The 14,839-nt window shown below is 38.5% G+C and overlaps 1 protein-coding gene across 4 annotated transcripts; it reads right to left on the minus strand.

The window, feature by feature from the left end:
* Positions 1 to 4,875: 4,875 nt before the first annotated feature.
* On the minus strand, positions 4,876 to 14,735 carry LOC117216609 (serine proteinase stubble-like). 4 transcript variants are annotated; one of them, XM_033463470.1, is made up of 10 exons: positions 14,447 to 14,735; positions 11,717 to 14,284; positions 11,432 to 11,512; positions 8,305 to 8,490; positions 6,680 to 6,756; positions 6,510 to 6,610; positions 6,320 to 6,419; positions 6,017 to 6,229; positions 5,693 to 5,806; positions 4,876 to 5,561 (listed from the first exon to the last, which is right to left on the minus strand). In XM_033463470.1, exons 2-10 carry the CDS (start codon positions 11,811 to 11,813, stop codon positions 5,406 to 5,408), a joined length of 1,125 nt encoding a protein of 374 aa, XP_033319361.1. In that variant the 5' UTR covers positions 11,814 to 14,284; positions 14,447 to 14,735; the 3' UTR covers positions 4,876 to 5,405. The 4 variants fall into 4 exon arrangements, with proteins under 4 accessions (XP_033319361.1, XP_033319360.1, XP_033319357.1 ...); XM_033463469.1 differs by adding an exon at positions 7,599 to 7,937 and having other exon boundaries at positions 11,717 to 14,529; XM_033463466.1 differs by lacking the exons at positions 11,432 to 11,512; positions 11,717 to 14,284; positions 14,447 to 14,735 and adding exons at positions 7,599 to 7,937; positions 9,333 to 11,408.
* Positions 14,736 to 14,839: the final 104 nt, after the last annotated feature.

Consider the following 14,839-nt stretch of genomic DNA (forward strand, 5'->3'; position numbering starts at 1 on the left):
TTTAGTTCAACGTATCTAAGCCCTCTCAAATATCGTTCCCTTATCGAGACATTGATTTTGATTCCTGGTATACTTATAAAAAACTAGAAGGAGGGGAGGAAAGTCCGAGGGGAAACAAGGGTGGGCGTACCAAAAAAAAAAAAAAAAGAAAAAAAAAATGATCTGTTCGATGAAATTTTCTTCCCATTTCTCTAAAAAGGAATCCGTAGAACCAGCGAAGGAACGTCGATCTTCGGAATGTTAATATCTTGCCAATTGTCGTCTTATTTACTCGCCTCGATGATACGCGCGTTTTATCGCCCGTGTTTCGTTACCCGATCAAGAATAAAATCACTTTTTTACTCTTTTTCCTAGTAAGTCGATTTGTTTTCGTTTCGACAATTTATACGGATAAACTAGTTGCGCGTAAAAAAATGACAGATCGCCGTATCTTTCACGCTTGTTATGATTCCTTGTATACTCTTGACAAATCGCAGCATAACCGAATACGAGTCGAAGGCAAACGGTACTAGTTCACCGGTGACCGCTTTTTAACCAAATAACACAGAGGGAAGAATATTTACTTAAGGATCGGAGCACGTTCAACGTACGTATACGAAATAAAAATTTTAAACGTTCCTCCTAATACACCAACCCGTGTCTACCAAACGTAGATCGATGGGCTACGTTCGTATTTTGTTTGCTCTTCGGCCAACGTTGTTATCCATTTCTATTAAAATATCTCCATCCATCGAATCTGGTAGCTGATAAGTATCGGGCTTGCAGCATTCTGTTGTAATTGCTGTTGAAAATAGTTGCCCAGCGTTTCTCGCGAATCCTTGATCCTGTATCCTGCTGCGCTTTTAGCTCGCCTGTTCTCGGACAAACTGGAAATTCGAAAAATTATCCAAGCGGTTGAGAAATGGACGCAAGTGGCAACGATCTGTTTGCGATGCAACGTGCGTTTAATATGCGCCTGCGCCTGCACGTATACGCAGGTAGCACCTTTCAACCTCGGTCGTCGAGCAAACAGAAAAATTTTCAACCCATGATTATGCTCCGTCACGATAAACCAAGCTTATTTTTCCTCTCTTACCGTGTTTCGAGAAAATCCAAGGTTTCCGAAAGCCGCTCGTCCCGACAATTATTATACGCACCGACTCGTGTCGTTATATCGTGTCGCTCGATTATTATCTAGAAAAGATCAGATCGTAATTTGAAATAATTATTTTTAACTCAACAACGTAAGCACGTGTTACATACTTTCGGCTATTAGCGTCTCGTTAATTTATATTACATCTTATCGATGTTCGTGTACCGTAGCTAAAAATCGGCCAATGTGCGAGGAACCTGCGAACGTCGATGCGTACACGCGCGTAACTACCATTCACGTGAAACGTATTTGCGTGTTTTTGCCCAATACAAAGTTCAATTTGACAAAGTTAAACGGTTGATAATCGTAATTAGCCGGATCATCGTAAATTTCGAAATTATATTTAACGATAACGATTTAGGATAAATATCGTTCTAAAGTCTAGTGGTGCCAAACTGAAAAGTAATTAACGTTTTGATGGTTAATTCATCTGTTCTTATCGCAGGGATAAGATTGTCCGATTAATGCTTTGATTAGGTATCGCTGGCGATAGATAAATCTTAATTGGTGTCATGTATCGATTTGCTACGGCTTTTGTGTATATGTAAATCCTCTTAATCGTACTTTATCCCCTTCGCTAGATTCTGTTTAATTCGAACGGTACAAAGTATTGGAGGGAACGCGTGAAACATGTAACACAAGGCACGAAATCTGAAACACGAAAACCGAAAGGTGTGATAATCATTCGATAATGTGTAACGTATCAGTGTGATACAATATAAGCATTTACAGAGATTTATCTAAAAGGAATTCTAAACCGATAGAGCTATATGTACATGCGCGTGTAATATTCGTACGTGTTTCATTTTTACCTTTAGTCACCTATATATACTTTATATTCAATTTCTCAACTGCATACGCGTATGGCGAGCCACGAAAATATTTTTTAGAAACTTATACATGTACGAAAGGTCTCGTACCGCGTGATACAAGTATTATCATGACTATATTGATAAACTATCAAGAAATAACGATAGATTTTAAACGATGGTCGTATCAAGTTTTTATACTGGTTCGTAAAAACAGAACATTTTCGTTTGGTAGACTGCAGGATATTTTTCCACGTTACCGTTGATCGCGTCTTTATTTCATCGACGATATTCAATTACGAACAAATCCATCGATCGACTATCGTTGGACAAGAAATCGTTGTAAATATTGTATTTAATACACCTAACCTCAACCTAACCCCAATCTATTTACTATTTACCTGTCTACTTAGACAATTCGGCGTTTCTTTTCAATAATATCTGTTTTCCCTGTGCTTTCCTTTCTTTTCCCTCTCTTCCTTTTCGTTCCCTTTTATTTTCCTAACGCTATCCATTCGATTTTCCGACTCTTTCGCTCTTCGACTCTCGCTACGCTACGGTTCGAGGTCTATCTCCTAATTAGAATCTTCCGGCCCCCATGTGGCCGCATCGTCAAGTTCGGCCCTCACCGCCCATTACTTTTAATGGCGTTGTTAATGAAACTAGGTGTCGCCAAATTAACCTCTCGTTTCAGCAACGCTCAACCGAAATAATAGAAAACTGCGTTATCTCGATGCGGAACGAAGACAATTCCGTTTCAAGTTCGTAATTTATAATACATGCATGTACACGCGTATAACTCGTTAAACGAAAACCGCGAAAACCACGGAACCAGCCTGCTGCCGTTACGTTCGGCTCGACCTCTTAAAAATCAATTTCATCTGATCGAATATCGTATCGATCGAACTTATTTAGGTTATACGCGCGTTACGCGATGATCGGATCGTTAATAACGAATATACTTATGTACATTGTTACTAAGACGAAATCGAAGAAGAGATGGGATTGACGTAACTAAAGTGTAGAAATCAAATTGGAAGAACGATAAGGATGAAAAGAATGGCGAAAGATATACGAAATTGTAAAGAAAATACGATGTAACGCGAAACAAGTACGCTACGTTTGAAAACCACTGGCACTGGCTGATTACCGCGGTAACCATCCCCCGAGCGCCAATTAATCTTAACTTTTACGGGGCAAACACTTTTCATTAAGCTCGGTCCTGCCTCCAACCGGAGTCGAGTTATCCCCTCCATGTTGCAACCTTAGCCACCCTTGCCTACTTTCCTCTTTTTTCCACCCCTACTCTTCCGGAGCACGGCAAGCTCCTCTTCGCACTCGTCCTCTACCGAGCATGCCGAGGAACTGCGAGGTACGGGCGAGGTACGGCGAGGAACGGCAAGGAAAATGGTTCCCCAGACAAGCGTTTAATCTGGCTCTAATTAGCAACTTACCCTCCGCCCACGTCTCGACGTTTCACTCGCTCTATCTTTCTCCTTCTCCTCCCTTTTACTCGATACTCCTCGTACTCTGTTCCTCTCCTCCTTTACCCCTTCTTCTGCCATACCCTTATCCACTCTATCCCCTTCTCTATGTGTAGGACACTTCCTTCGTGGTTTATCCAGTTGTTGCCAAGCTTTTAGCCAGGCCAAAAATACGAAACGCTTTCCATGGTTGCTGAATGTAACCACCGCTCCACCGACAGATATAGCGACTATTTAATCGCTCATTCGAAATAAAAACATTACACTCGATCAAATTTTCCTCCAATATCTCGTACAACGAACGATTCTTTATTTAAGCCTTATGCAAGGGTTATCTAACGAGTATTTAAACGGGTTTGAAGTTTACCGTCGAGTACTGAGAACTTTTACATTTTCCACGTAAAAATATGGGAAACATGCGAAACACATTTTGACAGGGAAATACGAAAGTTGTTAAAAGAAGTATAGGAATGGGTACTTAGGTATCCAATTGCCCGCGTTGAGGTTAAGTAATTTGTGAAATAAGAAAAAGAGATATAGTTCATTATCGACGTCGTTGTATCGGACCATTGACCAGATACGTATATATGAACATGTACATATGTAGGGGAAAGACTTGACCACGGTCGTATGCACGGGTCTGGAAACTACAATGGAAGAGATAAGGCTGTTAAAGTCGGGAACTGTACTTTACAAATTGACCACCATAGGAAGCGGCGATCGAGAAATTAGGATTTCGTATTTAACGCCATCCTTCGGTGAAAGCATCAAACGCGAAGAATATGAACTAAACCATTGAGCTTACTCGATAATTAAACAACTTTTCATAATTTTTTTAGCTCTAATTTTAAGTATATATATAATATTTCATCTATTACAGAAAAATGTTATTTAAATGAATATTAATTACGAACCATTATTAAATATACATTATTGTTTCCAACAAAGAAGTTTAACAAAATTATAACTTCCAAATCAAATATGGACACATATATTTAATGCTTTTATATTTGACAATTATATTAGAAAGTAAATTTGTTGTCAGCTTTTTTTAATTCATAAAAAATTTGTGTAATTATCGACGTTATCCATAATACGTCGAATACGTGAAAGGGACGGAGACAACCAAGTTTGAGTTATTTTCATACGATGGCGCTACACGGTAAATCTTAACTTTTCGATCGAAGCGCCTTATCGACTAGTCACTAAAAGGTACGAGCATGGAACTTACCATACGAGACTTCGTGTCGCGTTCTGAAATACCGATTTCGAAAAGAATCAGAATGTTTCTTATGGCCTCTGCGATTTGCTGAGGCGAATATAGGAATTACATGTCTGGGGGCTACGTCGCTCTCGTTACCATTTTCATGTTCATTTAACATGTTCCACGATACCGACTATTCGAAAATTTTATTACGCCATTTACAATTTATAACAAGACGCTAGTGTAATCAGTCCGAACGCGTTTATTCAAACAAAACTTTAGTTAATGCTTGATTAAATGAACTTCTCATGATTGAATTCATTTGTCTGAACATGAACTACTATTATACGAACAAGAAATCGTAAGTAGCAAGGAAAAGTTGCCTGATGCATACTTACCTTCAGTTTTCTAAGGATTTACTAGATCTAATAATCTGAATAAAACGTAATAATTTCCTTCAACGACGCAGAGATTGTATTCCAATTGTTCGTATAATAGTTAAGTAGTTTATAGCAATATGAATCATTGCTATTAATATCGATTCACAAATGTAAAAATTAAACTGTCCGGCATTGAATATTACAATGAATTATATTACATTGAATATTATAATACCGTAACTATACAGCATATAAAATTATATTGTAAACGATCGATCGTTATAAACTGGTATCTTCCAGCATAGCTTTTGCGTGTACTGTTATCTCGTCACATTTGTCGAGCTACGTCTTTCAATTTCATTTATGTATCTCCTATGTCCTTATAAATTACAAAATCTAACTCATAACCTTGTCGATCCAAGGTACGAATTTCTGGATATTCGTATATACACCTGGCAGATGTTCCCGACCGCATCCTATACCCCATGACACGAGACCGATTAATACGTGTCTTCCTTCGACGGACATGGTTAAAGGACCACCCGAGTCCCCCTGTAATCGTATTTGTATTTATATCATTCAATAAATTAGATAGAACGAAATGTAATAGGCACTACTGGTCTGTCAAATATTTCATATGCACCAATTTAATGCAAATTCTGTATAAGCCAAGTTTAATTTACCTGACAGGAATCTCGTCCACCTTCCTTATATCCGGCGCATAAAAAGACGTCGTGGATGGTTTCGCGTCTTCCAGCCGCTCTAAACCAACGCTGACATCTTTCATTGGGGATTACCTGAAAGGCGTTACTTCGTATGTGATTCAACTTCGCTATTCGAATTTTAAGAAGAACTTTAACGTATGCGTATTTAAGATAGGAAATTATGCGTATAAGAAACTCGTTAGAAATGAAAATACACGATTGACTTTAGATCATGATCTACAGAACGCAACAGGATTGAAATAAAATTGAGTCCAAGTATGATACGCGTGCTGGTGCACGTACTTCCACATCAACCTCTTGAAGAACCGACGGCGCCGAACTTTGCCCGTGTCTAGTTCTACCCCAACCGGCAACTGTCGCTGTGCGTCCAGAAATTTTGAGATTCTTGGCTGGTAAACAGACAGGTACGATATGTTGTTTGAACGCCACTGTTCTCGAAAGCTTCACCAATGCCACGTCGTTTCGGAAATCGGTTGGCGAGTATTGCGGATGAACCTGCGAGACAATTTCCGATAATAAAATCTCTACGTCTGTTTCACGGCGCAATTCGCATACAAAAATTAAATAACGTAGCTCATCGCCTACCTCTTTCCTTTCGACGTTGAATTCTTCGTGTAGCAATCGTTCGGATGCGTCTCTAACGTCCCATTCACCAAGACGAACTTTCAGGTTACTATTCGGTGTTCTGTACGAAAAAGAAAAAATTGATAATTACCATTCAAGTTGGTAGTGACGAATTGTAAAATGTTCTTGATACGTATTTCTGCATACTAACGTTGCGACACAGTGAGCCGCGGTAACGACCCATCTGTTGTTCAATAAGGCACCGCCGCATGACAACTTTTTTGTTAAGAATCCAGATTTGATAATGGCAGCCTAAATTTCGAAGGAAATACGTTAAACGATCGACTCTCTCGACTTTTTCAAATTTTACGATAAATTTACCTGCCATGGATGACTACCGAAACTGGAACTGTGCCCACCTACGATTCTATTACTTCTCGTGTAAAGTTCACCGCAACCTGCAATATAATGCAAAACAAAATCTGTATCATATACAAGGAAGAAGCTTTGTTTTGGTTTAAAGCAATCGAATAATGCGGTATCCGATATCGATATCGAATACATATTTGATGTCACGATCGTATTAACACATTTTTTCAAATTGAACTTATCCAAGATCTCATGCTTCTTGTCTGTAAATTTCTTTCTGTGAATAGCACGCGGTCACGTTTTTCTACATTTCTCCCATTTTTCTCTCGTTTTTCATCTGCTTACTATCCTTCACCTAGTTTATCGTTGATATCTATTTATCGTTGTCGTGTATGATAGCGATAAAGCCACATGTATAAAAACGTGCAAAGCGAGAAGTGACAGAGAAAGACATTAAGCGAGGAAAAGTGCTTTCTTCTGTTCTGGTATTCGTTTATTCGCGGCGATGATTATCGTCAGAAAAATACAATAAATATTCTTTGATCCACTAATATTCCATTATAATTATTCTTTGACCCACTAATATTCCATTGTAAATATTCTGCGATCAATTAAGTCGTCGACTTACAAATTTCGAAGAATAACGCGAACTTTCTGAAAGATAATTTGTGAGGCAATAAAACACGATCAGTTAATTTCTATCAAGGAAAGCAAAATTACCCGATAAATTGCCATAATATTAATAGTTCACACATGATGACACCTATATTCTCCATAACATCGCTAATAACTTTGTAAATAATTCCAATTTAAAAAAAAAAAGAAATAAGTAATATAAAATATTTGACCGACTTCTTTACGTGACGATCAGAAGTAGGAGAGTACGATATTGGTGCAAAACTTTTGATTGGTGCGACTTCATGCGGATTACCACGATATTTGGAATAATCCACGGAGTTTGAGACGTCCTCGTTTGGTGTGTGAATTCCCGAAACATCGGGATAAGCGACGTCATATTCATCCTGAGGATAATCAAGCTGCAGCGGATGATAAACCGATGGACGATTTGTATGCACAGGCCGATCGTAATTCCATGTCTGTGAAGACTCATAAATGGTTGTTGGTTTGTTTGCGATGTCTGCGTACAGGTAGCTCGTCCCGTGCTCGTTCTGACCGCTATACGTCGGTTTGCTCGGCCTTGCCGCGTTGTCGTAGATTTGCACATCATCGTCCACATAGGGATGTTGATTTCCCAAGTTTAACGAAAGTGCTATGTTTAAACAACCTTCATTTTACCTTTTCTACCTTATTAATCGCAATTTCCATTTAATTGTACTTATCACCGGGTCCATTCAACATATCGCTGAGCAAACCGTGTTTTCATACGTATCAGAAACAGAATCAGAGTTAATGGTCCCCACCATTGTCAGTATCGTTATGTTGCATTGTTTCCTTTTTCCTCGACATTAAACGACATAAAGAATTAACTTTACCGCAAAGATCTTTTACAATTTGCATCGCACGTAATACAATCGAGGCTTAACGAGTAAGTAACTTTTAACAACGAAATATTTCGAAATTGGTTATCAAGGAGAAAAGGACTCGATAAAAATTGTAGAGATTTTATGACAACTCACTAGCATTTTGCAGTAGCCCGATTGTCGGTCGTGGTACTTTGTCGGGGATGTCATCGTCGTCGACGCAACAGCTCCATATCAATCCTCCGGAACAGAGATCGACCGGACGACCACCTCCGAGAACGCAACTAATACTAAGGCCACAATCGAATGTCGTTCCTTTGTACGTACACGTTTGCGGTATCACTAAAACAGAACAGTTATCGACAATCATTCACCATTTCTTCACACTTGAAGGTAATAAAACTGCACCGCGTAAAATAAACAGCGTATAAGGGACAAATATTCCGAATTTCATCCCCTTAACGTTACAGTGACTCGCAAAAGTATTCGAACACCTTTTACGGATATATCATGCGTATATTATACGAAATATTTAGAAATTTCACGAGGATTCTGATCAGACACGATTATCATGATTATATTGGGCAAATTTGAAGCTAATCCGAAAAAAATGTTCAAGCAATAGAACAGTTTACAAGGTAATCATTTAATGGTTTTATGCTAATCACTCGCATTCGATCTTTTAGAGATTGTTATATTTTTTTATGGGTAGTGTCTTGTCATGTCTTGTATCTAGCATTGTTGTTCGAGTGGCATACGGCATCGCGTTGCTTTTCTTTCGGTCTGTTTCTTGAGATAAACACATGGCTGCTTTCGTTTCGAATAACGATTTCATAAGTGAAATCGTGAATTCAACTCATAGTGACGAGATCGAGCAGGAAAGTCGGACGACTAGCGGCTCGATTATTATATTTCGAATTATTGTACCAGTATTGTATCAAATGAACGTCTTTGAGCGTTTATTCGATCATTACCGATCGTAAATTGTCCATAGTCCGTCGTTATACATATTTTGTCTGTTGTACACCGCATTGCTTGTTTGTTCGTTTTTTGTTTCGATTTACTCTACAAAGAAGGATATTCGATCTTTATAATATATCTTTTCTCAAACTGAAGACTTTATATTTTAACAAGTCAATCACGATTATATTGCTCAATCTCGATTTTTATTGTACGAAACGTACTTCTACCCAACATGTCCATTAAGCCATTCTGCAGATCGTTATTATGACCTCGATGATCTCCCGTGTAATTTCGTTTTTTCCTCAGAGCCTCGACAAGGAGGGTGCCTTGCTGTTGACTGGTTAATTTACGTCTTCTTCCTTGCCTGTAACTTGTCGACGTTAACTGTTCCAATTCCTCGCCGTTCATCTTTTTCTTCAATCGATCAAGAAAACCTGTAAAATCATTTTCTTCACTGGTATCGTTCGAATATCCGTTATCGATGATACGTTCATTCGTTAGCTGTCGTTGTTGAACGTTAACGTTATCCAACGTCGAAATATAACTTTCACTATCGTTGTCACTATCATCAACTGTACGTATATCGTGTCTCCCTGCTATTTGTCTTCTCCAATCGCCATTTCCGACCGTGTCAGCCTCCGACGAGTCTTTTCTATTGGAATAATCCAACCTACCTTCCGATAGACCTTTATTTCTAACGAACACTCTGCGAACAATAGCGTTTCGAGGCTTGTCAAAATGATCGTAATCTCCATCGTTCCACGAGTTTTCTCTTCTCGGATCGAAACATGTTTTCACGCCAATTTCACGTACAGGGTTATCAAATTTCTGACCCCCAACTACCGTCAAACTATTGTCCAGTTTATTTGTTTCCCTCGGGCTTCTTTTATCCGACAGTTGCTTCTTAATCCATAAATTGAGAGGGTCTTGTTCTACGAACTGTCCGTTGGATAGCAACGTAAATTTCTCTGCTCTTTCATTTTTCTTGGATTTCTGCAATTTCGAAAACCAATTGTGTAAATGTGACAAAGACGGTGTAGTGGAAGAGGCCAAAGGACGATCGTAAGTCACTGCATCGTAGTTACTGTACTTGAGTGCAGTAGCGGTTACTATTAGGAACACGTGTACAGTCGCAGTGACACTCATGGTCTGATATCTTTCTAATTTATTTCGTAAATAAATTAGAACTCGTATTAACGAGTCGTCACAATTCGTACCATAGTTACGCGTAATTTACTTGTTACCGATAAAACTCTCGACTTCATCGAGAATCGAATTGCTTTGTTACCGTTGAAGAGCGCGCAGGTTGCCAATGATCCATGGAAGATATCCGACACCGTCGTGCCTTCGACATTTTACCTTCGTTCCATCGATTTAATCGAACTTTGTGTATGTCACCTGATAAATTTCAGTAATTTTCTGTGCACGGTAACCACCTTTCGGATCTGTCCTTTTTTTTTAAATGACTCGATAAAAGACAAGCGTCGATTAATCAACAACGTTCACCTATTGTACGTGTAATTTTGATCACCGTTTACTCTCATGCCATAAATATCGTTTCCGTTGCGACACTTAAAAAAATTAATTCTTGCTTAGCCTATTACGAATTGATGCGTTCCACCGACTAACGAGACTCTACCGGCATCTAAAGAAGCGTTCCCGGCTTTCACCAACGTCAGCTTTCTCATTGCTACGATAGCGTGTCTTCCCTGACATTGGTTCCCCACTCGTCCTCTTCTTCACTCTCTTTTGCTTTCTTCCCCCTACCTTGTTGTCCTCGCGTCCTTTCTTTCCGTTGTTCTTTGCCTTTCTTCCTTTCTTTTCCCACGTATAATGTACATATTTGCATGTTATATATGCACAGTAGCAACAGTAGCGACAGTAGCTCACCAAACAATTCGATCACTTCTAAAAACGTTTTACGTTTAATAAACCTTAAGGCTAATTACCAAGACTATTTAATAAACTTTAACCCTTATAAGCTGTCATGGGTGAAAGTTCACTGCGAAACATCAGTAGAATTAAAGAAGCTGATTCACAAATGATTTATTATTACGCAATATAGACGGGGAGCAGAAGAATTATTGTTTCCGATAAATAATTAACTATATAGCATTGCGACGATATTATCACAGGCCGATAATATCGAAAGAAAATTCGCATCGAGTGAAATTTCATTTGTGATATCTTCTAAGAGTTAATGTTGGTTATTAGACTGCCTAACTGTAATTCCGAGATGAAACATTTAAGTCTATTACATCTATTAACGATTCGAATCGTTTAATTTTTGGGTCGCGGTGTAGATTCACATAAAACTTACGTCCGAGTTCGTCGAAAAATCGTGTCTGTCCTTCTGTATCGATTACATTTTCCATCGCAGTTTCCTTCTTTGTATCTAGATCTAGAATCGAAATGCGTAATTTATATTATATATTATATATTATATTATATTAGCACAAACGTTATGTAAGAAGAAACATAACCGACGTTCTGCCAAAATGTTTTCATCCATGTGAATTTATATCTTCGTGAAAATTAAGGGCAACGATACGAATAGACTGTATGTAAATATGCTATTCGCTTGCTTTTATTAACTCAGACTCACCGAAATTCTCTAAATACCGGTCATTTTTCCTGATATCGGCTTGACAATAGAATCCAACAAGAAGCCGAGTGAAAAGTAAACTTGCAAGCCAATTCATTTCTCTTTTCTACCAGCGATCTAAAACAAGATCGATCGACAAAGATTTGACTCGTTGCCGACTCGTTGTAGCTCCTCTAGTCGTTCACCAATGCGAAGGAACACCCTAATACTTTACGCTTTGCGAATCGAAAATTCGCAGTTTCCGTGCAGTGTCTTTTCCTTCGAAACAGTTTTATTCCCCGATCTTTTTCAAACGTTAACTCGCCGATATTACCGATCGATACTTGCATAGCTCCTGTGATTTATTCGAACAGAATCGCAATAAAAAAGTTCAATCGATAATCTAGCATCCTTGCTAGAACCTCTCTCTCTCTCTCTCTCTCTCTCTCTCTCTATCTATCTATCTATCTATTTATGTTTAAATATAATCCTCTCGAATCAGGTCAGAAAGATACTAAATTCTGAAGAATACCGTTGATCGATCACATTTCTATTTTTATCGTTTATCGACGATAATTGCAACTCGAACAAACTTACGACTCGTCTAAATATATAGTCGTAATCTTACGATGAAATATGATCCTACCCCTAAATGAGGATCTCTATCTTTCTTCACAAAGTACACATTAATGAGAAAATTTGTCTCGATAGGAACGCCTGAAAAGTTCTGCAAATGTTTAATTTCATTTCTGAACTTTGTGTGTCTTTTTCCTGGATACCGTTCGTGTACCGTAAGAGTACGCGAAGCGTAGCGAAGGCATTCACACGTAGTGTGGTCCGGTAGAAAAGTGGGTCGTGAAACCAGGCCACCGAAACAAGTGGCACGTCGTCTCTTCGTGTGGTTGTTGCTTCGTAACACGTTCTCAGTACCCTACGACGTCCCGTGAACGTGCGGTACACGCGTGAAACCGTAGCATTACACCGTTTGGTTATTAGTGAAAGTTAGACTCAGTAACTTTCGACTTTGACAATGCCGATTTGAATCGCACGTATGAATCGGCTCGTCGAAATACTCTTGGTAGGACAATTCCCATCTTTGCACGCCTGCCACGCGTTCTCTTCCCTTCCTCTTGCCACGTGACGTTCAAAAGGGGCTGCTTAACGATAAACATGAGCATTCGTCAGACCGTTTCTTTTCACACCGCGTGCTGAAACCGGTGAACATTGTCTGGATCACGAGTTCCTTCAAAAATTCCACGCGGACCATTGCGTTTATGATATCCAACAATACATTTGCCTCCGGTTATTAATTATTTAATCGTAGATTATTACTCGATCGATTGGTGCTTTATGCTAGCGCACACATACCCACGCACGCACACTGGCATACGCACACGCCAACCCACGACTGACGATGACCGAAATGAATGAAAAGTACCGATCCTTAGAACGATAAGAGGAACAGGTGTTTGATTTCAATTACATTTCCATCACGATCGGAATCACTTTGACGTCTTTCCTTCGCCGATTACCCGATGACACTGCGAAGAAAGGAGGAGATCCTCGGCATAAGGTTGACTACTGATGAGGAACGGAAATACAGCATCCAGAGACCACTCTCTCTCTCTCCTGATAGTTCCTTTCATACGGCTTTTCTCACTACCCCTCCACCTTTCTTTCTTTCCTTTCCAAATCGTTATCTTCCTCATTCGGATGCACCGGACGATTCCTTCGCTTACTTTCAACTCGTATTCTGTATTTATACAGACCCTGGTTATCGAATTAGGTCCACATGCAGAAATTCCACTCTTCGAACTGTGACATCCTATATACATAGAAGTATATCAAAATGGCATTCTTGACTATAAATAGCAATTGTTTAATTTATTTAACTTCTTGTTATTGTACATCATATTGAAAGTGTCTGAAGCTTAGTCAAAGACATCTGTGTACTCACCACCGTCGATCATTGTGGTAAACCTGTACTAAACCCGTAAAAATCTAAATTTCCCAAAGTCATATTCAATTAGTTTTTATGTACAACATTTTTAGTGCCAAAGGTGAAATTACCTTTTAATGTCAAACCATTTTTTTATTAGTTGCTAGAAACTAGCTTTGCCAGAAATCATATGAAAAATTATAGTGAAAGTAGAAGAGTGAGAGTACCGTCAAGAACGATTTCGAATGTAGGAGAAAGTGCCAAAAATAATGGTTTTTAAAAACTGTTCCGATTTCGGCCCCTCTCTTTCTCGTAAACAGCTAAATTAACGGCATTCTCACTTTTTTAAATTCCTTCCTATTGCTCGTTCTTCCTTGTCGTCCTACCTTTGACTATCAGCTGCACATAGTTTTCTAATTGTAAATTGGTCTCTTGAAAGAAGGCCATCAGACTTCTAAGCACTCTTTCCTTGAGGGTTCCAGTTAATTTTCTGACATTATTTCTTACTCTCTCTATATTTTCTTGAGTCTTCTTTTCTAGGCTGATCCTTTCTGTATACATAGAATAACAGCATTTCCATAATGCGTGATCATAATCAGATTCTTTTAATAATACCCTTTTATTTGTGATATTATGTTTTCCAATGGAATCTACAATCGATTGTATTTTTAATTAAATAATCTTATTCTGTACTGTATCGGTAAAGTCGCATGTGACACGAAAATTAACGCGATCAATATCAACGAACATCAATCCTCAAATTCCTCCGACAATCAAAAGTGGGATACGAAAAAATATTACATGTTACTTACTTGTTTGTTGTATTTAATTTCTTCTAGCGGTTGCCATATCGATATTGAAATTATTCATATTCGATTAATCGATTAATTTAAGTAAATTGCTCGATCTATCGATCTCTAAATTCGAGATGTGTTGATCGAATATTATTCTTCGTTTATCGATATCTGCCGACACTCATTTCGATTTTTCTCTCTAAATTCCTTTTTTGAATAAAACTTGTTTATAGAACAACAAATCGTGAAAAATTAATCTGTCAAAATAAAATTATAAGTTAAATAATTAAACATAAGTGGCAATATCATTCGTGACAAGATTTTACCAATACAGACGATACCTATCGAAATTTTCGAGTCAGGCTGAGTCACTTTGTGAACTTCATCGTATTAAGATATCATATTAAGATG

This window comes from Bombus bifarius, unplaced genomic scaffold (assembly GCF_011952205.1).
Source record: "Bombus bifarius isolate JDL3187 unplaced genomic scaffold, Bbif_JDL3187 scf7180000010271, whole genome shotgun sequence".
Taxonomy (NCBI): domain Eukaryota; kingdom Metazoa; phylum Arthropoda; class Insecta; order Hymenoptera; family Apidae; genus Bombus; species Bombus bifarius.